This window comes from Hyaena hyaena, unplaced genomic scaffold, assembly GCF_003009895.1.
Source record: "Hyaena hyaena isolate Hyena2069 unplaced genomic scaffold, ASM300989v1 scaffold_306, whole genome shotgun sequence".
In the NCBI taxonomy this organism is placed as follows: Eukaryota; Metazoa; Chordata; class Mammalia; order Carnivora; family Hyaenidae; genus Hyaena; species Hyaena hyaena.
In genome coordinates, this window is record NW_024080935.1 from 229,238 (window position 1) to 256,803 (window position 27,566).

Sequence of the window (27,566 nt, forward strand, 5' to 3'; positions counted from 1 at the left end):
AAGAAGGAATGTCCATGAACCAACTTATCTTTGCAGCCAAGAAAGGAGACCAAAGGCTTCCAGCGCCCTACATCCGTGACGTTGCCGGGCCTGGTGGAAGCAACGCCTCCCCTCTGTGGCCCATGAACCACTTTCCACAGAGAACAGGACCTTTCACCTCCAGCTTCCATCCATCTAGCACCTGTGATTCCCACTGAGGGCGCACGGCTGAGAGCCTGCATGGAAAAGCAACAGGGCACTGCATCCTGACTTGCAAAGAAAACTGGGCAAAGATGGGGAGACACGTAGGAAGGGTGCGCCTTGGGAAGTGAAGTTTTGCATGAACCGTTTCTGTTAAGAAAGGTAATTCCTGGGGCGCCTGGGTGGCTTAGTCGGTTAAGCGTCCGACTTTCACTTAGGTCATGATCTCACAGTTCGTGGGTTCGAGCCCCGCATCGGGCTCTGTGCTGACTGCCAGCTCAGAGCCTGGAGCCTATTTCAGAGTCTGTATCTCCCTTTCTCTCTGACCCTCCCCTGCTCACGCTGTTTCTCTCTCCTAGAAATAAATAAATATATTAAAAAAAAAAAAAAAAAGAAAGGTAATTCCTCTTTGCCATATGCAAAACCCCAGGAGGTAAGCAAGGGAGTCTGACCTTTAGCTAGCAGAGTCACAAAATATTTTAAAAATAAAAAAACAAATAAAAATTAAAAAAGAAAACAAAACAGGAGCACCTGAGTGGCTCAGTCGGTTAAGCATCCAGTCCTTGATTTCGGCTCAGGTCACAATCTTGCAGTTTGTGAGTTTGAGCCCCATGTTGGGCTCTGCACTGACAGCACAGAGCTTGGGATTCTCTCTCTCCCTCTCACTCTGCCCCTGCCCTGCTCATGGGCACTCAAGCTCATGTGCTCTCTCTCTATCCCCCCCTCAAAAATAAATAAATAAACTTAAAAAAATATCCCCCCAAGCAGATATTGGCTTAGTGTTATAAATGCCAGCCATCAGGATCAATTAAGATCTTAAGATAGGTGAGGAGGAACCTAACAGCATTCAGGTGTAAGGAAAAAAGATCAAAGACAACCTGCTCTACTTATGAGGAAACACTAGGCCTGGAGAGACCGGCCCATACCCACAATGAGGAAACACATGGAAAATAATTACACATAGGGCACTGGGGGACAATTCTACAACCTAAAAAGAGGAATGATATACTCAAGATAGAACAGAGAAGCACCTCTTTGAAATGCACTCATTAAAGGAAGCACAGATAATTCATGAAAACATTCCTTTGTGTCCCTAAGAAAACTACAGCCAAGGCTCAGGAGACTGGAGGGTAAGACAACCCATGTCCTTGAGGAGAGTTGCCAGGAAGGCAGTCCAGGCAGTGAGGAAGGGAAGGACTGTAAGTTACCATAGATACAAAGGCAGGAGTGAAGTACCCATCGAAATGAGTGAAGGGCAGACCCAGCCCTGCAGAACACTGAACTGGCAGGTGAAGAGTATTAGTAACACCAAGTTCAAGAGACTTAAACCTCCACCAAAGAGAAGACGTTTTGACATGACTCAGGGACATCATGAGACTCAACTCGAGAGGCAGAGATTTTTCTTTCTTTTGAGTCTCTGCTCCTCTGACTTGGAACTGAAATCAGGTCCACAAGCCTTCTCTTGTCTCAGTGGAGGCACATTCCCCACCCTTCAAGCAGAACCAGGCTGGGCGCAGGGGACAGAAAGCAAGACACCACCAGAGCTGGTCTAGCACTGTCTCACCTTGATCACTAGGGTAGAAAAGTATGAAGGATTTGGGGCTTGGAGGCCTCTCTCCTGAGCATTCAGAGATACCAGAAGCCAGAGAACAAACTCTCTAAACTATTTTGGAATGCAAAAGAATAATCCAAGACAGAACTTCCAGCTTCTGGTCCAGCACATAAGAAGCCCGGAAGTCAACCATCTGTCCTAACAAGAAGTCAAAATCTGAGCAATCAACAACTCTTCTTGTTCCCTAAGAGATGTGAGGTCCCAGGGCAAACTGCTACCTCCAAAACTGGAGAGACAGCCAGAGACAGAGTATAACCTACTGGAGCAGAAACCGCCATGGGAACTACCAGGGGTGTAGGGACTCCAGACCTGTAACTGATGAGTTGCTGGAGGCTGAGTGCGGACAAATCTGAGAGAGAACAATTCCAGAGGAATCCGGTCATCAGGAACGCCATACTTTTGTGAGTTTTACCTCCAGAAGCTCTACCAGGTCCTCACAATGAATATCAGATAAAAATCCTCTCATGCTTCCAGCAGGGGGAGTGGGAAAGGAACTATTTTTGAAATAGACCAGAGCATTCTGTTTTTCTTAACAGGGCTTGCCTTCCAGAACCAGCTAACCAAATCCTAACCTGCTGGGGTATTCTCAAAGACTACATGATCTGGAGGAAGGCAAATACTCCGCCCCAGCCTGCTCTAGCTATGCCATGTCACCTAACAGAGGAGGGGACTGAGAAGCATATGTTCAGTCACAGCCCAGAGCACAGGTTCACTAAAAGACTCACACCTAATCACAGAATCATAGAATATTTGTCTTCCCCCTCCCCTCCAGCTCACCCACTAAAGGTCTGTTTACAGCAGTTCCTTTGACCCAATACATAATGTCCAACTATTAGGAAAACAATTACAAGGCATACTCCAAGACAAAAAAACAAAAACATAATTTGAAGAGACAGAGCAAACATCAGAACCAGACTCAGAAATGGCAGGGCTATTGGGACTATGAGACCAAGAACCGAAAACAACTATGATGAACATGTTAAGGGCTTTAATGGATAAAATAGAGAGCATGTAAGAACAGATGGGCAATATAAGTGGAAAAACTAACAAAGAACCAAAAAGAAATGCCAGAGATCAAAAGCACTGTGACAGAAATAAGGAATGCCTTTGTTTTTTTAAAATTTGTTTATAGCAGGCTCTAAGCTATCAGCATTGAGCCCAACACGGGGTCAAACCCATGAACTGTGAGATCATGACCTAAGCTGAAGTCGGATGCTTAACCTACTAAGCCACCCATATGCCCCAGGAATGCCTTTTTGAGAGAGAGAGAGAATGCACATGAGGCTGGGGTGGGAGGGGGGGACCAGAGAGAATCCCAAGCAGGTTCCATGCTCAGCTCAATCTCATGACCCTGGGATCGTGACCTGAGCTGAAATCAAGAGTCAGACTCTCAACTGTCTGAGCCACACCAGTACCCAGGAACGCCTTTGATAAGCTGATGAACAGACTGGACATGGCTAAGGAGAGAATCTCTAAACTTGAGGATACATCAATAGAAACCTCCAAAACTGAAAAGCAAGGAGAAAAAAATGACAGGAATAAAAGATAGAACAAAATATTCAAGGACAGTGGGACAACTATAAAAGGTGTAACATGTGTGATGGGAATACCAGAAAGCGGGGGCGGGGGGGGGAGGGGGATGGAAACATTAATGTCTGAAACAATAATGACTGAGAATTTCCCAAATTAATGTCAGATACCAAACCACAGGTCCAGGGAATACCAAGCAGGGTAAATTCCAAAAGAATGAGACAAAAAAGAGAACATTAAAATTATGAGAGAGAAAATAATCGACATAGAGGTCAAAGAATAGAAACCAATCCCATACATAAGTGTTGTCCTTGAAGCAAAGCTTGGAACAAATGGAATAGTAGAAATGATGGAAAATACAAATCAAGCCTCCTTAAGCTGATAGCAACAGCTATCCAGCCAATTTAAAAAATCAACATTTATAAATTCCATGATGAACTTCTCTATATTATGGATAAATGAGGAAAAACTATACAAGAATTTGGTTGAGGGGGGGCAGGAAATGTTGCCTACAAAGGGAAAATTAGGCTGACTTTAGACATCTCTTCCTCAACACTAAATCCCAGAAAGCAGAGAGTGAGGCCCACAGGATGCTGAGGGAAAAGATTTAAACCTGTGGATTCTATACCCAGCTGTAGCATCATCCATATCCAAAGACCAAGGAAAGCTATTCTTAGTGTTTGTTTGTTCTTGTTTGTTTGTTTTTTAAGATCTAAGAAGTAGATCATGCACATTGAGGACCAAGCCAACCCCTCCACATCTACAAAGCTCTGATCTTATCTCTGCTATCTCTCCCACTTTCCCTGACACCACTCTTCCTAGCTCACTATACTCCAGCCACATCCGTCTTCCTTCTACCCACTCTCTGCACTCTGTCCCTACACAGAGCCTCTGCACGTGCCATGCCCTCCATCTGCCCACGGCTCACTTCCTCTCACTCCTGAAGTCTCAACTACATGTCTCTCCTGTGAGGGAATGGGTTTGCTTCCTTGTGTATTATTCACACACATTCACATGTGAGGGCACACACTCGTGCACACACATACACACAACTAGAAGTTCCATGAGGGCAGGAAGCCACCTAGATTATATCCCAGCATCTGGCATGCACCCAGCATACCACTGGTGGCTGTCACACCTCATGCTCAAATCCACCCAACGCATGAACAAAAACAGAGGGAAAAGTAAACTAAAGGGACTTATAATTAGCGCTGAAACCAGGTAAGCAAAGGACCACTCTGCTATTGTTGTTACAAATCTGAGTAAAAAACAGATTTCAAAAAAAAAAAAGGCACTATATGCCATATCACTCTGCATCATTATCAGAAAAAGAGGAGTCCCAGTATTAAAAACAGAATTAACAGTAGTGTGCATATATTTTTAAATCATTGGTAAAGAAAAAAGAAGCAAAACCTAACCATATAGTAAAAGATAAAGGACTAAAAAATTGTAAGCATTCAACCAAAAAAAAAGAGAGAGAGAGCGCTAGAGAAAGGAAATCAAATGTGTTTATAAATGTTATTCGGTTAAGAGGCTCCATTTGTACCAGAAGACAAACTGTAACTACATTGCTCATGCCAGATAGACACCTAACAGAAGGACATGGGAAGTTAAAATGAAAAGGCTGAGAAGAGACACATCAAGGGGACACAAACAAAACAAGGCTGGGACAGCAATATTAAAATATGAAGACCTAGAATCCAAAGCAAAAAGCATTCACGAGGGGAAAAGAGTCATTTTATCTTGACAAAAGATAAAATCCACAATCTCACAATGAAAATATAACTGTCACAAATCGTTTTGTGATGAATAACAGCGAATCAAACTTTATAAAAACAAAAACTATCAGAAGCACAAGTAAAAATGGAAAGAATGCTATGGAAGGGGAAGACTTTGACCCACTATATCCAGCTTTTGACAGAGCAAGAGAGCAAAGAGAGATAAACAAGACAGTCCTTGAATAATATTATGTATAAAGCTGCTTTACCCTACACACAGGGAACATCGCTGCTTTTTCAGGGACGTTTACCAAAGCATTTACCAAAGAAAAATTTTAGAAATATGAAGCAGAAATTTCACAGGCCACGTTCTCTATCATTCAGCAAAATTAGAAATCAATGCCAAAATTTTAAGGAAGTAAGACGAAGCACTGGGGACCTTTCGATACTCTACTAAATCATTCTTGGATTATTCTGAAGTTCAGAACTGTTAGAGACAAAACTAGAAGTTCAGAATTTTTTGAAAATCATTACAAAGAGAGCACTGCATTTTGAAACTCAGAAGATAGGACCAGAGTGAAAGGCTCAGAGGCAAACTCGTAGCATTAAATGTATTTTTTTTTAACTATAGATACAAAGTTTTCAACTCAAATACTTGAAAATGCTAACAAAACAAACCTCAAAAACCTAAGCCAAAGGAAAACAGGCCATATTCAAAATTTTAAACAGTATTGATAAATACAGGAGAACAGATTCTTAACCACAGGCAGGGAGGAGGGGAGGAGGGGAGAGGGGCCATGAAACAGCCTAGCAAGACCTAGGCTTGAAAAAGGGGAACAAATTATCAGGGCTTCTCTGCACAGATCCCCTGTAAAGATTGCAAACCAGGCTGCATTTTCTGGAGGGTCTGAAAAGCAATTTCCAGCAGGGCCCCTATCATACTCGGCAGACTCCAGCCAGAAAAACAAGAGAAAGAGAGGAAACACAAATACACAGGATTAGGAGTACAAAAAGGAAACTGATCAAAGGGAGAATTTTCCTTTTAATCATAAGAAAATACTGTGCTAAGTTTTATGCAAGTAAGTTCAAAACTCTTGATAAATAATTTTCCGAGAAAACACAACTCACAGAAAATTAACTCGGTAAGTAGAAAACTGAGGGGAGGGGCGCTTGGGGGGCTCAGTCAGTTCAGCGTCCAACTTCGTCTCGGGTCATGATCTCATAATTCCGGAGTTTAAGGCTCGCATCTGACCTTCTGCTGTCAGTGCAGATCCCGCTTGGGATCCTCTGTCCCTCTCTCTTTGCCCCTCCCAGCTCACTTGTGCTCTCGCTCACGCGCTCTCTCTCTCTCTCTCAAAAATAAATAAACATTAAAAAAAAAAAAAAAAAAAGAGCGCCTCGGTAGTGCAGTCAGTTAAGCATCCGACTCTTGGTCTCGGCTCAGGTCATGATCTCACGGTTTGTGAGTTCGAGCCCCGAATCAGCCTGCCTAGGATTCTGTCTCTCCTTCACTCTGCCCCTCCCTCACTGTGTGCTCTCTCACTCTCTCTCTCTCAAATAAATAAAAGTTTAAAAAATGTTTTAATAAATAAAGAAAAAGAAAAAGAAAACTGAGGTGACCCATCACAAAGGACAGACTAATTCTGCCTGGAATGCCACCCTCCCCTATCACTGCCTCCCTCTGGTCACTGAAGCCTCACTTCAAATAGAAGTTTCCATGACACCCCATCAGAAATTCCACCTTGGGGGGTCTGGGTGGCTCAGTCTGTTAAACATTGGACTTCAGCTCAGGTCATGACCTCACAGCTTGTAGATTCGAGCCCCGCGTCAGGCTCTGTGCTGACAGCTCGGAGCCTGGCGCCTGCTTCAGATTCTGTGTCTCCCTCTCTTTCTGCCCCTCCTGTGCTCATTCTCTGTCTCTCTCTCTCTAAAATAAATAAACATTAAAATTTTATTTTAAAAAAGAAAAAAGAAAAAACTCCACCCTCAAGTGCCACCTCTTGACCCTATTTCATAGCACTTATGTCTGTACGAAATTACTAGATTATCTATTATTATCTTATTAACTTATCTATTTTCTCTCCACTGGGATATGAACTCTTTGCGAGCAGGGACCTTATCCATCACATTTGCCAAGTATTCCTGGTGCCTAGCAGAGGAAACGCTCAGTAAATGGGTTGAATGAATAAGTGAATGAATAATAAATGAATGAAGACCAAAGAAGACAAGAATGCTTCCAGAAAATCCTTCCAAGTAATCTCTTCTTGCAAAGGAGGATAGGGGCACCTGGGTGGCTCACTTGGTTAAGCGTCTGAGTTCGGCTCAGGTCATGATCTCACAGTCCATAAGTTCGAGCCCCATGTTGGGCTCTGTGTTGACCGCTCAGAGCCTGGAGCCTGCTTCGCATTCTGGGTCTCCCTCTCTCTCTGCCCCTCCCCCGCTCACACTATGTCTCTCTCAAAAATAAATAAAACATTAAAAAAAAGAAGAAGGAGGAGGATAAATCTTTTGAAGATGAGGAGAACCAGGCCGGAAAAATATTTGAAGGTCCAGAACAACATGGCCAGCGGGGGGCAGGGGGTGGAGGGAGCGGTCATGTATGGAAAGATGACCATGGGTCTCAAAATTCTACTCCACCATGTTTAGGAGGAAAACGAGCGGCACGCTTGAAAAGTCACAGACGTGTGTCAGGTTGCGCAAGCAAGAACACATGTGGAAACAGCGAGTCAGCCTTCGCTCCCATCAGCCTTCGCTCCTGCAGGGAGTCTGGTTGTTTCCTGAGTCCCGGGGTCATTCTGGCCTCAATCTGGTGATCCCGGCTCACCAATAAACCCATTCTCATCGTCTACCCTGCCTCGGATGTCAGCTCTGTGAAGACAAGGCCTTTGTTTCATGAAGACAGGGGTCTTAGGAGGGGCTCAGCAATCCTCAGTGCAATGCACAAACGTACACACAGCCTCTCGTCGGTCTTCCTGCCCTAGAATGTGAGCTCCATGAGACTAAAAGCTTCCTGTATCCTGTTACCTGCTATCACCCCTGCACTTATAGACAAAACGTAGCATGTAGCAGGTGCTCACAGAAGTCAACGAAAGCATGAATGGGAAGCCAGAGGCTTCCTTCAGACTAATTCCAACTGTTTACTTCCTACCCATCCCAGGAAATGTGGCTTCTGGGAGGGGGGAGGGCAGGGAAGGGCTACTTTTAAATAACCGTCCTTCTGATAAATGGAGCAGAGGTCATGAAGCGGAAGGTCCAGGTCTGTGGATCTTTAAGGGATAACTGAGGACCAGCAATGGAAGCCAAGGCAGAGGGGAAGAGGTGTGGGTCCAGGCACCAGCCCTGTAAGTGGTGGGGACACGGTGTCAAGGAGGTCCTTTCCCTGAAGAGACTGAGGGTCCTTGTCCCTAAAACAGGGTCGATGGAGATCGTGATTCTCAGAGCAGGAGCCATGTCACTGGAGCATTTGATGTAAATGAATGTCAGGGAGGGAGAAGTACTATGGAAAAAAATTAAGCTGAGTGGTAGTAAAGGGTGTGCTGGAAGTGGGGGGGTCACAGGATGACCACACAAAAGGGGACATTTTATTAAAGTGAGAGAGTGGGAATCTGAGAAAGAGTGTTCGGACTGTAAGTGCAAAGGCCCTGAGGCAAAGGCATGCCCGGGGGTGTTTGTGCAAAAGCCCAGCAGCGGAAGCGAGGGCGAATGTAGCAGGGCAATAGGGACAATTTATGGCAGGTCCTTTAACTGCTGGGAGCCCTTTGGCTTTTCCCAAGTAAGATGAGGCCATTGAAGGACGTCATCCGGTGTGTACAGGCTGGCTCAGCAGTCTACGGGGGACAAGGGGAGGCAGGAAGACCAGTGGGGGGAGGGGGCTGTGCTGGAGTCATCCAGGCAAGGGATGGTGCTGGCTCTGTCTTGGTGGCAGAGAGAGGGTGAGAAATAGCTGGACCCAGGATGTGTTTAAAAAAATTTTTTACATTTATTTATTTTTGTTTTTTTTATTTTTATTTAAATTTTTTAATATTTTATTTTTGAGGGATAGATAGAGATAGCATGAGCAGGGAAGGGTCAAAGAGAGGGGAAGACACAGAATCCGAAGCAGGCTCCAGGCTCTGAGCTGTCAGCACAGAGCCCGACGCAGGGCTCAAACCCACGAACCGTGAGATCATGACCTGAGCTGAAGTTGGACGCTTAACCGACTGAGCCACCCAGGTGCCCCAATTTATTTATTTTTGAAAGACAGAGACAGAGCACAAGTGGGGGAGGAGCAGAGAAAGAGGGAGACAGAGAATCCGAAGTAGGCTCCAGGCTCTGAGCTGTCAGCACAGAGCCTGATGTGAGGCTCGAACTCACAAACCATGAGATCATGACCTGAGCCAAAGTCAGATGCAAAACGAACTGAGCCACCCAGGTGCCCCTGGATGTGTTTTTAAAAGAAGCCAATAGGATTTGTTAATGGATTGAGTGTGTGTGTGTGTGTGTGTCTTTTGTCATTTGTTGGGATGGGGCTACTGCGGGGTGAGGGTACGGTAGCCATTCCTGCAGCCACCAATCTCCCCGGCCCCCCACTTTCCAGGCCCATGATAGGACAGCAATCCTCCAGCCCCCAGGATGTTAGATGCCACCATGGGATTTGCTTTGTCCAAAGGGCAAAGGGCCCCCCCCCTCTGGCCTCAGCAGCCATGGCCACCTGGAAGTGGAGCCTCTTTTATCCGGGTCCCCACTGAACATAGCATGAAACACACAGCCCCCCAGGTTGTTTGAACCTTCCCAGACTTGCAGGTGGTTATGGCATCATGACCCAGCCTGCCCCCTGCTGGCGAGGGCAGGAAAGCAAGTGGTTGGTTTGCGGTTTGTTCCTTCCCTTCAAACCTCCAAATGGAAGTATCCACCGAGCGGTGACAGCGAGACTTGTGTCCACCCCACCCGCCTGAGCTCTGGGGAGGGTCTCTCTCCCTCTGTGCTTCTTCCAGGACCACCCAGAAGGGCTCTCACCAGGCAAGGGGCAAGTCTGGCAGCTGAGGGAAGTGGGGGGCAGACAGGAGCAGGGAGGTAAGCCTCTCCCTCCCGTCTTCCAGAACTGGACCCTCGGAGAGAATGCAGGGTGGAGAGGGGTCCCAGGGAGAAGGAAGGACAAATGGACGTGGACAGAGAGGAGTGCGGGATCCACAAGTGTGTCCCACAGGCGACAGGGCGCAGGTCCAGCTGGCTTGCCGAGATGCCGCCTCCCACATTCTGAGTTTCCTAGGCTGTGAATGACTGATAAAAATAACCGGGGACCGTTTGGAGAGGCCCGGGGCAGCCCCCCAACACCAACCTCAGCCACTGCCACCGACAGGACACGGGGGCTTGGGGGTGGGGAGACTGGGCGAGGATCCCCACATGCCCAGAGCCAAGGGCGGAAGATCTGGAAGGGCCGCCCCAGGCAGAGTCGCACATTCTGAGGCTCCTGGGAAATGAGCACAAGGGCCCCTTCCTGCCGCCCCGAGCTGAATCTGCCTCCCCCTCCAGCTCCTCAGGCCCAAGCCCCTTGTCATGTGGGGTTGTGCACTAGTGTCTGAGTCTGCCTGTGCATCTGTGCGTGTCCCTGTGTCCGAGTCTCTCTCCTTGTGTGTCCCTCTGCCTCACTCCATCCCACTCTGTCCCTTCTGTCCCTACCCCAGTCCAGCTGTCACCGTGGACCCCCTTCCTGGGAGGCTGGGGCACAGGACAAGGCCCCCACAGCCACTGGCCATCCCCCAGCTCTGCTCCCTGAAGCTGGTGTGTGGACGACCCTATAACAAAATTATCCAAACAGCCGGGGGAGCTTGGGGCCGGGCCACCTTCCACACCTCGCCAACATCGCCATCCAAGTACAGAGTCAGCTCCCCTGTATTCATTTCTGGAGCCGAGGGACTGTTTGGGGGCAGAGATAATTGTGTCGATATCAACCCAGGAACCCCTGGAAGGGACCAATCCAAGAGCCTGGTACCTCATTACCCCCACTTTTCAGAAGCAGAAACTGAGGACCGTGCTTCCTCTGAAAGCTCAGAAGAAACACTCCTGCTTGCCCCGTTCTAAACCACCGGCTCCACCAGTGTCCCCACCCAAGCCACATCCACCTTGGGATCTGCAAGATCCATAGGACAGGCGTGGGGAGCCACGGGTGCTCCCCACGGGCGGAGAGGGAGGTCTGACCTCCTTCCCCACGGCCTGGCCCTCCTGGCACCCCTCAATGGCCCGTTTTGGTCTGAGCGTTTCCGAGGCAGCGCGCACACTCCCGGGGCATTGAGACACGGGGTGTCAGCTCTCCGAGCCACAGGGATTTTGGCGCCTCCTCGGGACCGCCGCATTCGGCTCCTGGGACGCCCCAGGGAGAAGCTGAGCACCGTCTCTGGTCTGCTCTGCGGTGCTCACTTGAGGAGGAGAGATACACCTCGTAAAGACGCACAGAAATAAACCAAAAGGTCATCTCAGCGAGCGGCACATGCGGTGAAGAGAAGCGGCCTGGGGAGGAGACAGCAGCGAGGGCCGGGGGTTGGCAAGGGCTGTCTGCGGGCAGAGCAGAGACCCAGAGACAGAGGAAGGGAATTGCAGGTGAGAGAATGGCAAGAGCGAACCCCCTGAGGGAGGAGCAGCCAGAACTGCCAAGGCCACAGGGGCAGAGCGGAATGAGGGGAAGGCAGTCCCAGAAGGGGAGGGAGCAGGAGACGGGGGCTCTGGCTGGGGGCCAGCCCTGCCCCCCACTTGCCAGGCCTGCCTCATTCGCAGATGCTGAATGAAAACTGGTGCCCACCCCTGGGGAGCTGGATAGAAATACAGATTCCGGGGCCTTGCCGCACACCCACCAAGCCAAAAGTCCAAGGGCAAGACCCTGGGCGTCTGCATTTTAACAAGTTCCCGAGAAGAGACTGGGGCATAGCAAAGATGGCGAACTCCAGGTGGACGAGAGGGTCTCCGGGGACTGGCCAAGTGATGTGTTCAGGGGACGCCTCTCTCTGGGATGCAGGCACATGGTTTCTGGAGCCCAGAGCCCCAAACAGTTAAGAAGCTCTGGACTCAGGGCGTGTGGGTGGCTCAGTCAGTTGAGCATCTGACTCGATTTCAGCTCTGGCCACGATCTCACAGTTCAGGAGTTCGAGCCCCATACTGGGCTCTCTGTTGTCAGCAAGGAGCCTGTTTGGGATTTTCTGTCTCCCTCTCTCTCTGCTCCTCCCTGTGCTCCAAAATAAATAAACATTAGAAGAAGAAGAAGAAGAAGGAGAAGAAGAAGAAGGAGAAGCAGCAGCAGCAGCAGCAGCAGCAGCAGTAGCAGCAGCTCTGAATTCAAGCACAGCTACAGCATCTTGCCTAAAAGAATGAGGCCGGGCACGAAGGGCATGACATGTGGTGTGTGGGGAGGGGCATCTCTGTTCTTACCTGACCAGCATCTCCACCCCCTTTACTAGGAGCAGCCTCCGAGTCTGAGGAACATCTGTGAAACAGTGATTGCTGTCATGGCCCCAATTCTTCACCCTTCTGTGTATCCACGCCCTTGGCCATCATAACTCCAAAGCACCGCCCACACCCTGACTCTGGGCTCAGCCTCCTGACTTGCTTTGGCCAATGGGATGTAAGTAAACATGGTGTAAGCAGAGTTTGCAGAAGCACTCACGCAGTGTGGCAGGCTGCAGCTTTCACATCTCTGACACGACCATGAGAGAGTGCCCCAGCAAGCCCACACCCAGGGACCGCCACACAGCCATGAGCCCTGCCCAGCCCAACCCAAGCCTCTGAGCTAAGTGCCTGCGGCTGTACGTGGCTAAAGTTTTGCGGTTGTTGTTACACAGCATCGGGTAGCAAGAGCTGACGGCTACACTCCTCTCTCACTCTCAGGCCATGTGGTGTTCACCCAGTGGTCCTCATCTCCCGCCCCAGACATGTGACCATGTGGCTAAGGCTGAGCGTGGGGTGACCAAGGCCCGGACCACCCATGTAATCCAACCCCTTTGGCCACTCTGACCGGTTCAGGGGTGGGGGACACAATCCAGTTGGTCCTTGGAGAACCAGTTCTGGGACTTTTGTTGAGGAAGAAAGACTTGTCCACGGAAGCTCCTGGAAGGACAAGAGGTAAGTGAGCCCAAAGCTGTCAGGAGGGTCAGCTTGAGGTGAAGCTAATCCAGAGGAGGGCAGAGCCGAGTTCTAGAAAGACACACATTCTCAACGACTCTGCTTGGCCAAGCCGTGCTACAGACCTGAGCCCTTCTTATCAGATAAGAGAGACCATGGGGGTGCCTGGCTGGCTCAGTGGGTAGAGCTTGGGACTCTTGATCTCAGGGTTGTGAGTCTGAGCCCCATGTCGGGTGCAGAGATTAAAGAAAAAAGAGAGAGAGACCATTATTCCCTTGTTTTGCTTAAGATCATGTCAAATGAGTTTCTCTTGCTGGCAATGACTCCTGGGGTCCTGGCCAACAGGGCTGACTTCCCTCGGAATGTCTGCCTGAGCGCCCTCTGTTCCCCTGGCCCCAAGTTCCGGTCCCCACGCCCTGCAGGACTGGCTGCGTATCCTACCCCCCCCCCCGGCCCCCCAGCACACAGCAGACTGGACCAGCCTCGGCCACCTGCACTACGCCAGCCAATCGGATTCTCTCTCAGGACCGTGACTCAACTGACACGGAATCGAATCATGTCGCCAGCAGGGCTCTGCTCAAGAGAGCACCAACTGGCAAGAGAGGAGGGTCTGCTCACCCCCTCGGAGTATTTGCTTCTTTTTGCCTAAATCAGTTCCCAAATGTTAACAATCAAGAGATTTCCTATTTAAAAAAAACCTGGAGTTTTGGCAAAATGGATAACAGAGCGCCACGTGGGCCCCCACCCTACAACGAGAATGGTTGTGTGGGGCTCAGCAGCCACCCCGTTAGTCGAGGGAGATGCCCCCACACACACACACAGCCTCCGCCACTTCCTCTCTGGCACTTTTGGGTTTCCAGAAAGGCCCCTGCGGGATTTTAGCTGGCAGGAGGACCCAGCAACTCCAGGAGCTGGGTGGCCTTGGCCCTCACCTGCCATGCCTGGTGGTCGCATCTCCGCCTGCACACTGCAGGGGGCAGCAGTCCCTACGAAACCTGCCATTTTCATATCGGGCTTGAGGTGGCTTCTGTCACTTGGTACCAAAAGAGCTTAACCACCCGGGTCCTGCAGGCAACACGGAGGCCTGAGGTCATAACACCCCCGAAAGATGGCTCTGAACCTGGTACCCCCGAATTCAAACAGGGGCGATGACCGCACTGAGCCCCTCCAGCTCCTCACGGGGCCCCACGGAGCAGAACAGAAGAGGGGGAAGCGAAGCGCGTCTGACAAGTGTGTGGAGACGACAGGTACAGAGCACAGAGCCGGGGCCTCTCGCTGCACACAGGAGCGCAGAGAAGTTCCTGGAATCCCAAATGCATTCAGCACATAGTCACTGACCCCTTACTAAGGGCCAGTTTATCTCGGTCCCGGACTGTGGCATTTATTCTGTGAAATGGACCAAGTGCTGCCTCTGTGGAGCTGGTATGTGAGCAGGGGAGAGAGATAATGAAGAAAATACATGAGTGTGATGTGTAGTGGGTAAAACAAAACCAGCAAGGAGGGGAATAAGGCGGGGCCAGCTGGGAGGTCACTGACTGAGAGGGCGTGGCCGGAGACGGGCTCCAGGGAAAGAGAATGTTTGAGCCCAGACCCACCTGAGAAGGGAGGGAGCCCTGCAGACATTTGGGAGAAAGAGTCCCAGGAGCAGCAAGTACAAAGGCCCTGGGGCGGGAGGGTGTTGGCCTGTTCAAGGACCAGCAAGGAGGCTCTTGGGGCTGAGGCAGAGTGAAGAGGGTGGAGGCAGAGCGTCCACGTGAAGCTGTTGGCCCTGACACTGAGTGAGGCGCACAGCACAGGAGTGCGGAGGCGATCTGACTCGCAGATTCACTGCTGGGTAGAAAGCAGGCCGTGGGGGCCGAGGGCAGAAGCAGGGAGCCCAGGGAGGGGAGCCACGACAGAGCCCAAGGTCCTGGTCAGCAGGAGCTGGATTCCGAATGAAGGGCCAGGAGGACCCGCCAGTGGACAAGACGGCGATGCGAGAACAAGAGGCGCCCAGGGGGACCCCAAGGCTCAGGGCTGAGCCCCGGAAGGTGGCGGGCCATGTCCCCGGGGAGGAGGTGCGTGGGTGGGAAGGGGCGGCTCCCACTGCGGTAGGAGCCCCGGGGCCAGTGTTCACAGACCTGCCAGGCTTCTGAGGAAAACCATAAATCCAGATGTTTCTGTGAAGTGCCTCAATGTTCAAATGTTGGCAACTCATTCAGAGACTGTAAACACGGCACGGCCGAACGAAACAGACAGACGGTTCGGGTGGGACTCGCGGGGGCCTCGGGTCCGCAGCCTCCATCCACCACGGGGTCAATCGCAGCCAGCGTGGTGACGGAGTGCTTGCCGGGCTCGTGTCATTGGCTTTAACTCCAACAGGGCTATAGTGAGGCAGCTATGTGGCCCCCGTGTCCCAGCCAAGGAAACTGAGGCCCAGAGAAGGCAAGCCCCTAACCAAGGCCACATAGCAGGCGAGTGATGGGGGGGGGGGTGTCTGGAGCCCAGACTGTCCCCAAAGCCTGTCATCAAGGGGTGTCCTATTACCTCCACCATCCAGACAAACAAACAAACAAACAAAACCTTCATCTTACGCCTGAGGAAGGAAAAGACCAGAGAGTGAGGGAGCGTGACTTATCCAAAGTCACTCAGCAAGTTGGCCTCGGAGCCTGGACTTGAACCTGGGGCTCAAGACTCCTGGTGCCGTGCTCTTCCCAACAGGGTCTGTTGGAGGAGCCCAGGGAGCCCGAGCGAATTGGGTTGGTGGGGGTGTTGGGCAGCACAGCAGGTGAGAGCCAGGTTCTAGAACCTTCTGGCTGGGTGCCCATCCCAGCTCTGCCACTTGGTAGCTGTGTGACCTTGAGCAAGTCACTTCATCTCTCTGTGCCCCAGAAAGCAGGTGTAACCCCGGCACGAGGCTATCATCCAGCTGTTATGGAAATGCAAGGAAATAACACTGGCTTAGAGCCGCCAATTTCAAAGTCCAAATCTTCACCCATCAGATGGTCCTAACACAAAGCCCACCCAGTATCACACCACCACACTCCCTGCACTAGAAGGAGTGTCATTTCGTGCTCATACTTGTGAAGAATGTAGCAGCATAACTGAAGGCAGCAGGCAGAAGAGCTGGGGGCTCTGTAGAAAAGGGGAAGCAAGAAAGGTGTAGGGAGCCAGCTAAGGGCTTTCTCCTCCTGAGTAAGAATGGCCTCACCCCATACGCACCAGGGTGTGTGATGAAGGGGCTATGTGTCGTGGGCACCTCAGTGAGAGAGAAGGGGTCCCCGGTTGGCCCCCTGACTCACTGCAGGGTAAAAGGACCCTTAGAGCCGAAGAAAGAGCAGCAGCCCTAACCACCACCACCATTAAGCCCACAAACGTTTGCTGATCACCCACCAGTGTTCTGAACACTAAGGGACCGGTGGGGAACGATGCAGAGAAACTCAGTCGCCAGCTTTGCAGAGCCGGTGGGCCACCCTGAGGAGGGGTCAGTGGCAAGTGCTAGAAGAAAACTCGAGCAGAAGACATGTGGGGGAGATCGATTTTGCACTGGGGGCTCAGAGCAAGCCCAGCGCTGACTCGAAGAAGTTTCCAGAACTCGTCTTGGGGCCATCTAGGGGAAAAGCATGTCAGGTAGAGGGAAGGACCAGGGCAAAAGTCTGAGGCTGAGTGTGCCTGGTGTTGAGGGCGAGTGTGACAGGAGTCAGGGATCATGATGGGGGTTGGGGGGAGCCCAGAGAAGTAGCCGGGAGGGGCCACAGGAGGCTGTGGCTTTGACTCTAAGTGAGAGTGGGGCCGTCGGAGGGGGCTGCGCAAAGGAGGGTAAGGATCTGGCGATTACTGGGCTGCGTGGAGAGCAGACTGAGCGCTGAGGGGGGGGTCAACGGTAGAAGCAGGGTGACGGCTGCAGAAGTCCACGGGACAGACGCGGTGGGGGCTCAGACAGGGTGACAGCACTCCGGAAGTGACAAAGGGCACTCACACATTCAGCAGGGACTTGGCACCTTCCCTGCACTAGTTCACCGATATCCCCGCCTCCAACAAGTGCTACCTGCCCTGGTCCCCAATCTGCAGGGCAGCAAATGGAGGCCCGGCCACCTCCTTAGTCTTCCCCAGTCACCTACTTCCTCAGGTTCAAGTCCAACCTCACCTGTGCTCCTGGCTAGCACAACCGCACCCCTGCCAGCCCATCTCCCTTCCCCCAATCACTATTTCTTTTCCAGGCCTTTACTCTGCTGCCCTCACCCCCAGCACGCCTCCAAGTACAATCGCCCAGCCCTCTGAGCATCAAGTCCAGAGGAGAAATCCAATTTGCGTGAAGGGCTCGGGGTAATTCTGTGTCAGGGCCACTCTCCCTCTCTGTTTGTTGAAGGAGGTTGATGCCCCTTCTTGGAAGAAGGAGAAAAGCTTTCTTTGTGCCCAGTCTGGTGAAATTGTGTCTGTTTAGGACAGGCTGCAGTTTTCTTTGTGACCGCGGTAGATTTTTTTTCCATGTGGGTAAAAGGGCTTATTAGATTTCCCTGTGGCTGCCCAGAGTGGGGAGAAGCTTTCCTGGGCACAGAAAGAAATTACCAAACAGGCGTTGGAGACGAAGGAGCCGTCCGCAGCTGCTACTCACGGAGAGGTCAGGATTTCGTGGTTGGTGTTTACATTGAGGGTGGACGTAAAAATGCTAGGAAGGAAGTTTGGGCGGGAGGGGAGGAAGATGCCCCTTGATGCCTCAAGGGGGTGGGGAGAGCAATGGGCAGAATTTTGATGGGGGGGGGGGCTGTTGGACGCTTTTTTCCTCTTCGAATAAAAAGTGAATCAAAAAATGGTCACCGAACACGGAAGAAAGGTTGTCATAGCAACGAAAGTTTGAGGCCAGGTACTTCCTGACAACCTTTCAGGACCACAGAGGCGGAGAGAGGCGGGATTAGGGCAATGGGGGGATCCGTCAGGGAGGCCATCCAAGCTGGCTCGGGCCTCCCAAATTTCTCACCGGCTCTGACGGGCTGATAACTATTTTCTGAGCTCTCTGGGAGGAAAACGGTGATCTTGTGGGAGGGGTGAGCTCTAGCCAACAGCGATCAAGAGAAAGGGGAAAGCTGTGCGTTTGTTTCATCAACCCAGCAAACGAACCACCCATGTGTTTATAAACAGAGGATTGGGGGTGAAGGTCTGAGGCAGAGTGTCCTCCCCCAGTGGTGCCCAAATCGGCCCCCCCAAACTGTCTCCCCTTATCACTTCACCCCAATTTCTGTCTGCCCCAGAGAAGACAATTAAGCCCCCCTCACCAGCTGGGGCACCTGGGCAAAAAAGCCTATCCGAACCCCCAATTCCTCATCTGACAAGTGGGCACCCTAAAAGGGGTGCTGGCAAGGCATCAACACGATCTAGCAGGTGAGAAGCTTCCATAGTGCCTTCCTGGTGTGCACAAAGGGCTCAGTAAATGTGAGCTAACGTGGCTTTAAATGTTGTTCAACTAAGCATGTTTAAAGCTGCCCGGGCTTAAACGTCCCGTGTCGAGACCTGGATGAACGACACAGAGGCATACACAGCTATAAGCTGGGGCTGTGACCTTCAGGGAAGAGGCCCGGCTGGCCACTGAGGGCCGGGACACCCCACAGAGGCGGAGGCCAGACAACTCCGGAGACATCGTACTGTAGCTTTAAGTACGGGCACAGCAAAGGTACAAGGAGGCTGCACAAAGGAGAAACTTGGTGGCAAGCCCAGGTGACAGAGGAGGTGCACCCCTAAAAGGTGCAGCTGTCCCCCAGGACAAGGCATTAGGAGGTCTCCGTGGAAGAGGTCAGGGAAAGCAGAAAATTTTAGCCACGATGCCTTTTGAGGTTAATTTTTTTTATTACGGGAGTTCTGAGCACACACCGCAAGTGAGCCCTGATGGGCAAAGACAGGTCAGAGGTGGAACCCTCTTCGAACAACGAGTGGCAAACAGCTGGCTTCACGCAGGTGGTCACAGAAAAGTTCAGCGGGGCACCCCCAGGGGGCAAGGCAGAGCAGAAAGCACCCCCAGGAAACCTCCGGTTCACCATTCCAGGGCCTCATCCAACATGAACCCCACAGATATGTATTGATGGCCTACTATGCACCGGGACACCTATCCAGAGGCTGGGGATGACAGCGAACCAGGCAGCCCTGCCCTGCCCTCACAGTGACACCCTGCGGAGATGGGGGACGGGAAGCTAGTGACCAGAGGCAGGCTCCAGAAATTTTCAGGTCGTGCCAAGCGGAGTGAAGGAGATGAAGGTGGTTGAGGAGAGGCAAAGCCAGGAAGACCCAGCCTCCAAAGGCAGTGGGGAGGTCTTCTCTCCAGGGTCTTCTGGAAAATCCCCCTGGGGAAGGGAGTTCCAGGCGAGGGAGCAGCCTCCTTGGGTTTATTTTACACCTTCTTCTCTCTGTCCTTTAGACAACCGGTCAGGCTGATGGCTGATTCAGGGCAAACTCTGCTGTCACCCACCCCCATCTACATCTGAGCACACACACCAGGCTGTGTATGCACACACTTTTAACCTTGGGGAAAGAGGTCAATTCGCTGGAGAGGGTCCCCACCCCCGGACTTAGAGCAACATGGTCTGGGAGGTGCCTGGTGACGTGGCTCAGCAACCCCCTACACACTCTACACACACACACACACACACACACACACACACACACACACACCGCCTCACTGCCTGCCGGGCAGACACGGAAGAGGTGCGGGGCAAAGGGAGCAGTTTGATCTGCCTTCTGAAAAGTCACCCCCCCCCACCGCCAATTCTGATCAGAGCCATCCCGCTTTCCCGCCGCCTCGCCCCCCTCGCGTCGCATCCTCTCCCAGGCGGGGGCCAGGACACGAAGGACTCCCCGGCCAAGCCTTCCCACCCGCCCCCCGTGCTTCCCGACCCCCTTCTGGGAGAATGACCCCCTCGGCTCCTTGGCTCCCGGGATCTGCGGGGAGTGGGGGGCTCAAGACAGCACTCGGTGCGCCCTCCCCTCGGCTGGCCGGGCCGGGAGGGGGCGTCCGGTGGCCCGCGAACGAAGGCGGGGGAGGGGGCGCGCCCGGAGACGAGTTCTGGCGCGGAGAGGAACGCGCGTCCCGCCGACCGGCCGCCGGGCTGGGTGCCCGGGAGACGCGCCTCCCCGGGGCGCGGCGACGTCCCCAAAGGCGCCCGGCGCTCGGAAAGGGCAGCGGCTCTGCCCGGAGCCCGGGGCACGGCGGCGCGTCCCGGACGCCCCCTGCCCGCCCCCCAGGCCCGCCCCCGCGCGCTCCCCGTCCCCAGGCGGGCGGCCGAGCCCTGCGGAGCGCGGGGACGGAGCGCGGGGCTGAGGCTCGGGCCGCGGGCGCCGCGCAGCCCCGGGAGGGGGGCCGCGAGCCGAGCCGCCGGCGCCGCCGCTCACTCACCGAGCCCGCCGAGCTCCTCCTCGCACGAGTACCAGATGCCGGTGTGGAAATTCCTGAAGAGGAAGCGGTCGTCGCCAGTCTCCCAGCTGTAGAGCGCGCCGCCAGGGGGGCCGTTCCCCGCGGCGGCGGCGGCGGCAGCGGCGGCGGCGGGGGCGGCGGTGCCGTTGGCCGTGGCGTTGGCGCCCGAGTTGGGGCAGTTGGCGCTCCCGCCCTGGCCGCAGCCGGGCTTGGGGACCCGCTGCGTGCCCTGGCACCAGTGCGTGGTGAGGAAGGCGGTGGTAGCGAAGAGCAGCGCCAGCAGGTTCAGGGCCACGGCCAGGAGCGCTCGGCCGCGGCGGCTCGTCTTCATGCCGCCCGCGCCGCCGGGGAGCTCCGCGCGCGAAGTTGGCAGCCGGTGCCCCGCGTCAGCGGCCGCTGCCCGCCGCGCCCCGGGGCTCGGGCGCCTTGGATCGGCGGCGGCGGACGCGGCGCGGGCCCATGCCCGCCCCCCCCCGGGGTGAGGGCGCGGTGTGGGGAGCGCGGGGGGCGCGGGGGGCGGGCGACAGCGGCAGAGCGGCTCCGGCGCGCCCGGAGCCCGGAGCGAGAGTGCACCTCGGTGAGGAGCCGCTGGCGCCTGGCAGCGGCCACGGCGCAGGGACGCGCGCCCCTCCGTGGGGAGACACCTGCAGGCGGCCGGCGACACTGTTCCGGCGCCCGCCCAAAGCAGGGAGAGGGGGCGCCCCAAGCCGGGCGCGGGCGGGGGACCCGGGGAGAAGAAGGGACGCCCCCGAGGAGCCCGACACCCGATTGGAGGGGCAGAGAAGCAAGGAGAACGCCAGGCAAGGCGCTCTCGGAGAAAGAGGCTCCTCTCGAAGGACGTGGGGCAGCAAAACGGGCCAGGAGGGGTCACCCTATTCAAGACGCAGGGAGGCCTTGCCCTGGGGGGGGCAAGGCTAGAGCGCGCGGGGTTCCCCAAGAGGGACAGGACCAGAAGAAGGGATCTCCAGGAAGGAGCCCCAAAAGGTCAGAGCTGCAAAGTTTTCTGCGTTTCCCAAAGCCGGGGAGCTTCAGGCTCCGACCTGGAGTCCCAGGGCCCATCCGAAGGGATGTCCCTCCAGGAACGCAGGGCTGTGGAGTCTTTTGGGGCTTGTGCTTTCCCGGAAGGCCGCCCGGGTGGGGCCTCAGACTGTGAAGTCGACAGAAAAGGTTTCTCTGGCAGGAGGAAGCTACGGTCACCTGGGCTCTCTATGGCATATGGAACAGCAAGAAAGGTGCCAAAGAGGTGCCCCACACAGGATGCCAACGGTTGTGTGTGACAAATGGGGCTTCCTCCTGCGGGCCATCCCCACCTGAGACCCTGAGCAGTATGACCCAATGAGGTCTAGACACAAAGTTGTTGGAGTTGCTAGGTAAGGATGCCCAACGGAGGGTGCCCACCCAGGAACTTCAAGGTTGAGGTCGGGGCAGAATGGTCAAGGATGGTAAACCACCACTGCCACCAGGCAGTTCCCGGGCCTGACCAGCTGTGGGCTTTGAACAAGTCATTTCACCTCTCTGAGGCTCTCCTGATGAGATTGTGGGGGGGAGGGGGGGAGGAAAGCATCTGGAACGTAGTAGGTGCTCAGTAAATGCTAGCCACTGTGATTAACTTCTGAACCAAGACCAGTGGACCAAATGCACACACACCTTTTCAGGATCTCTTGTGCAGTGGGATTGCCCAACTGTGAGCACCCCGGTCCCGGCCTCTGCTCTTAAGATGACCTGAACTTCCTTCACACCAGCAGTGCATGGGGCCCAGATGCCGGGGGCACAACAATTAATCGCATGTTGATTGCAAGAGCTCATCTGAATTCCGCCCAAGCTGAGAACTACTCCAACATCCCCCGGCTTGTGGAATGGCCGGGCTTGCAGAATTCAAGGTTAACCGATTATGAAATTACCTCACTCTGGTAGGTAAAGCTGTGGTCTCTGTCAGCCATTGCTACTCCGCCTGGGGGTGGGTGAGAGGGATCGTGGGCAGCGTCCTCGGCAGGAACTGCTATGAACGATGGCCACGGGTCCCCAGGGATCGTGTGCATTAGATCCCTATCCGAGGCATTCCCAGCTGTTCTGAGAAGAAGGACCTCCGTGCAATACTGATGGAGTGGAGGGTACTGGTTGACAGGGAAAATATATCATGGCCAAAAAGTTGCAAGGACTTCAGTATCCCTTTTAAATACGCATGCAATATTCATCACAGAAGTATCTGTACGCATTTGAAAATCAGGCTCAGATAGAGGCTTGTGACAATGGCTGGAGCGCCTGTGGCCAGGACTTGGCGACCTACAGGCTGGAAACTGTCTTGGGCATTCAAAGCCAGCAGATGCCAACTGAAATATGTCTCAGGGACCGTGCTCTTTTCAGAAATACCCAGAGGAAGCACAGAAGGGTTTGAAATTTCCATCTAAGACCCTCTTCCACTCGTTGAGCACCCACTGGGTTGCTCAGAACCAGGGAGAGAAGAGAACACAAACATTAACACCTATGGATGTAGGGCATGCAAGTATTAAAGCCAAGGAGACAAATAAAGCAGGGAGGGGGGGTAGAAGTGAGGGTAGCAAGTTGTAATTTTAAAACAGGGTTTCAAGGAGACCCCACAGGGAAGGTGACAAGGGAGCAATCCATGGGGATATCCCAGGAAAGGAAGTTACAGGAAGAGGGAGCTGCCAGTGCAAAGGCCCTGAGGTAGCATGATAACTCAGAGAGCAGTGTGGCCCGATCTGAGTGGATGGCGGCGAGGTGGGGCAGGGGAGTGGAGAACAGCAGAAAAAAGGTTGCAGAGGTGATGGGGAGAGAGTGAGAGATCATGGTCTGGGCGGGCCCTTATGAGGACGATGGCTTCCACTCTGAGTAGGGTGGAAGCCTCAAGCAGCTCCAACCGGAGGGGAGATGTGACCTGACTTAGGGTATAACAGGACCTCTCTAGCTGCTGGGTTAAGGAGAGTGGAAACAGAGAGACCATCTAGGGGTAGTGAGTTAATCCAGGCAAGCTAACACCAGTGGCTCAGTGCAGGGTGGTGCAAAGGGGTTCAGGGTCAAGTTTAAAAGCAGATCCAGCAGATCACACCCAAGGGTCAAACACAGGGTTTGAAAGACAACTCTTGGGTGTTGGCAGATACAGAAGGCCCTGGGAGAGGCCGATCTGGGGCCACGTGGGGAAGGTCAGAACTTCTGGATGATTCCACATCGGGCCTTATGCTCGAGGTGCAGATAATGACAACGAGTGGAGTAATGTCACTTCATGTGCCTGCACATCCTTCCAGAAACAAATGGAAAGTCATCAGGCCACCCCTTGGAGAGGATGCGTATTTTCAAATAGCCATTAACAGTTGCAATCCCCTTGGCTGTGGCCGGGTGTTAAAGAAGATTCGGTCTTGACACTTGTTAAAGATGGCGAGGCACGCTTTCTTTATTCAGGGGGCCAAGCAATGGCGGGTGGGCCTGAGGGGAGAGAGGTGGGGTTCAAGTCTGAGCACAATCAGGAGAAGAAGAGGTCTGTAGCCGGTGAGGGTCAGTGGAGGGAAGGCCACTGAGAGGAAAAGCACATCTAGAAGGATTCTGGCTAAACGGACTTGGCAAGACTTCTGCTGACGACAGCCCAAGGGGAGAAGATGTCCAGGGTGGGGATGAGGAACTCGAATGGCTTTCAAGGGGGAGGGATTCTTGCTCAATTGACCCAATGGACTTCTTGCTAAAAGGGGACTAAGCAAGCCCAGGACAGAGCCCAACGTCAGGGCCTGATTACACATTGGGCTCAGAGGGGCCTGACTCTTCTTTGGTCAAGGAGAGTCTATGTCAGGGGTGAGTGCAGGTGGGATTTGTTCAGGGGGCCACAAAGGTGGGCCCAAGGCCCTGGTTCTCCTCTCTTGAGCCACCGCTGTAGGTCAAGGCCCCAGCAGGACCCCCCCCCAGCTCCCTCCCCTGCATTTGCGATCAGCCCAGCCCCTCTGCTTACCCTCCCCAAGTAACCCCCTCCCCCCATTACCTGCCCCAGGACAAAGTCTAAACGTTCCTCCAGCTCCTTCCAGATGGGCTCCGGCCTACATCCCCAGACCCTTTGCCCACTCCTCCCCCTGCTACGGACACCAAACCACTTTGCAGTTCCCACTACCCGGTGCTCAGACCAGACTCTGGGTCTCTGGCTGCCCCCCTTCCTCTGCTGGAGTGCCCTGGCTCTCCTTTTCTGGGGTGTCCTTCAAAGCGCTATTTAAACATCACTCCCCGCAGAGCCCTCCCCGGCCCCGCCCAGCCCTCCTCTGAGCTGTGAAGCCTGTGTCCACACCAGTCTCCCTGACAGGCCTGGGGACCCCTCAAGGTGACTCCCGCTGACGGCCTGCGGGCCAGTCTGGCCCATAAGCATGTTTTGTCTGGCCTGCGTGGACACGCCTCCACGGTGTGTTAAATTGTCGTGAGTTACCAACATTTTATTATCATGAGGTTTCGTATAAATACCTAGACAGACTTCTAGCTTCTTTTGCAAGATCAGATTATGTGCCCACACTGACCCCACATCTTTGCATGGTGACCACTGGCAAAAGTCCCTGTACGGGGGGGTCACGGGGGACCACAGTCCCTCTGGGGCCCTTCCATCCTCAGAAACACCTGTCTGGCCCCGGGAAGGGGGGGCGCAGCGCTGGGGGCATTTGAATCTGAGAACCCAGAATCAAAGCCCGAAACATTTTTAATAATACCAATCCATGTTATGATGATGGTTATACTCATCCATCCCAGCATGGTGGCTGGGAATGGTCACGTTGGGGGGACCCTCCAGGCACTGCCCACACAGGTTATGTTTGCTTTATGAAAGCTCATCAAGCTGAACAGCTGACACTTTTTTATATTCAATAAAATTAACCGCAAAAGAACGTTGCTATTCATAATGAAATTGCTACTTTTCAGGAAATATAAATATGCATCGAAAGGACATGACCCACTTGCATTTTGCACCCCACTTTTCCTTGGAGCCAGCTGATACGATGATGTTTGATAGCTTCCAGGCCTCCTAAGTCACTTCCTGTTTCCTAAACCTTCAAACTAGAGCTTGGGACCCAGGGCAACCCTGGCTTCTGGGCCCTCCTGATTAGGGATTAGTCAATTAATAATTATCGGTGAGGTTTTTAAACATTGCTTCACAAGGTATCTAAGCATGATGCCCTCTTTCTCCCCCTGGGAAAGACACCAGTCCAGAGTTTCCATGAAAACCTGACCCTCAGGGCGAGTGCAAAGAAGTCCCAGGGGGTGAGTTCTCCAGAGGAGAAAGGAACCAACTTCATTATAAGATTGACATGTTCTCTGAAACCATCTTAGCCATCCCAATTATTGTTCAAGAAGAATTTCCTGGGTCCCTGCTGTATGCCAGGCATTTGGAGAACCAGACAAACCAAGGTCCATGACTTCATGCAGCTTCCATCTTGAGAAAGAGACCATGATAAATGAGGAAACCGCTGATAAACTTGGTAGTTGCACATGGCGGTGTATGCAGAGGAGAAAAGGAAACCGGATGGAAGGGAGAGAGAGCAAGCAGGGGCCTCGCTAAGGAGGGGAACTTGAGCTGGAGAGAGTCGGATGTTCCAGATGGAGGGTGCAAGGTCTGAATTTTAATTCTGGCTCTGCCAAATCTGGGCCACACCTGTCTCTGAGAGCCTCTGTTTTCTCATCTGTAAACACGGGTGGGGGAAGGGACCCTCAGCATGCTCTGAGCACCGGGGATCCAGTGATGCTCGTGGAGCAAAAGCGCGATGCGTCCGGGGCCATGTGTCCAGAAGGTTCCTTGGGGGGCTGGCAAGGGATTGTGGGGGGGAGGGGTCGTGGGAGGTGAGGCATCTTAGAGATGTGTCAGGATCGTACCACACACTGCAGCCGGCTCTGAGCGATGAAAAGCGACCCTCAACTTGGTACCCAGCTGCATTTGCAGAGAACACGGCCGGAAGAAGCACATCTGCTCAAAAGTATTCTCAGAAACCACCGCAATATGGTAGCCGGCAAATCAGCCTTGGCTCAGACAGGTCAGGGAAGATCTCAGTGGAATGGAGCATTGGTGAATCATGATAAAGGAGCCACTTGAGTCAGAGCCTGTGAACATTTATTTGGCACCAACTGCATGTCCGAAACCTAGGCCAAAAAACATCATTGAACCCTTCTGGAATTCTTACTAGATTGCCTGGAGAAACTGAGGCTCCTCAAGTAGCAGGGCAGGTGTCTGAATCCATCGTTGGTCTCCCTGTCGTCTGCAGGTGAATCAGCCCCACCACCCCAATGAGCCCTCCCTTGTTCACTCACTGGCTCTCCTTGTTCTCACCACTCAGTGGGATTTTCCTCAGTCCCTATAGAGTCTGCAGCTAGTTTGTTTTACGCCAGTCCTGAGGAGGGACCACAGGAAGATTGGGGAGAAAATAGACGTTTTAAGGTGTCTCCGGGACCAATCCCTTCTTGGGCTTTTTTTTTTTTCTTCTTCTGAGTGTACCTTTCTAAGCTGTTGTTTGCTTCCCTCTGCTGCCCCCTAGGGGCCAAGAGCAGGACAGCCAACCTTGCTTTCCTGGACCAGGGAGGAAGCCTCCTCACCCACCCACGCAAGAGGGGAGATTCCTGGGGAGGAGGGACCTGGGACCCCATAAGTGATTAGCAGCAGTAGTCTCAACGTGAGTATCAATATTTGTAAATTCCATAGTGATGCACAAATACATCATGAACAGTGAACGCATATAAATATGAAAGCTAGAAAAAGTTAAAGAGCATAACGACTAAACACTACTTTTAAATGTTTCTATTTTGTTTATGAACAGCATAACACACCTTTTGGTTTTTTACTGCTAGCAAGGCACCTGCAGGTGTTGTTTGTCTTTGAAAGGTGTGAGTTAACAGTGCGGTAAGCCAAGGGTCAGATTTTTTTTTAAGTTTATTTCTTTTGAGAGAGAGAGAGAGAGAGCAACAGAGAGCATGAGCAGGGGAGAGGCAGAGAGAAAGAGGGAAAGGATCCCAAACAGGCTCCGAGCTATCCACACAGAGCACAATACAAGGCTCAAAGATCATGACCTGAGTGGAAATCAAGAGTGAGACCCTT

At 53.0% G+C, this 27,566-nt stretch overlaps 1 protein-coding gene and 1 long non-coding RNA gene across 3 annotated transcripts in view; one reads left to right on the top strand and one right to left on the bottom strand.

Moving 5' to 3' along the window:
• GSG1L (GSG1 like) overlaps window positions 1-20,839 on the bottom strand; it is a 204,653-nt gene extending 183,814 nt beyond the window's left edge. For both annotated transcript variants that reach the window (XM_039247843.1, XM_039247842.1), the window contains exon 1: window positions 20,489-20,839. In XM_039247843.1, coding sequence (XP_039103774.1) covers window positions 20,489-20,837 — 349 coding nt within the window. In that variant the 5' untranslated portion in view covers window positions 20,838-20,839. The remainder of the gene's footprint in view (window positions 1-20,488) is intronic.
• LOC120242188 lies at window positions 1,904-7,886 on the top strand. The gene is made up of 2 exons (XR_005531030.1): window positions 1,904-2,193; window positions 7,687-7,886. It is a non-coding gene; the product is annotated as an uncharacterized LOC120242188 (long non-coding RNA).
• Window positions 20,840-27,566: the final 6,727 nt, after the last annotated feature.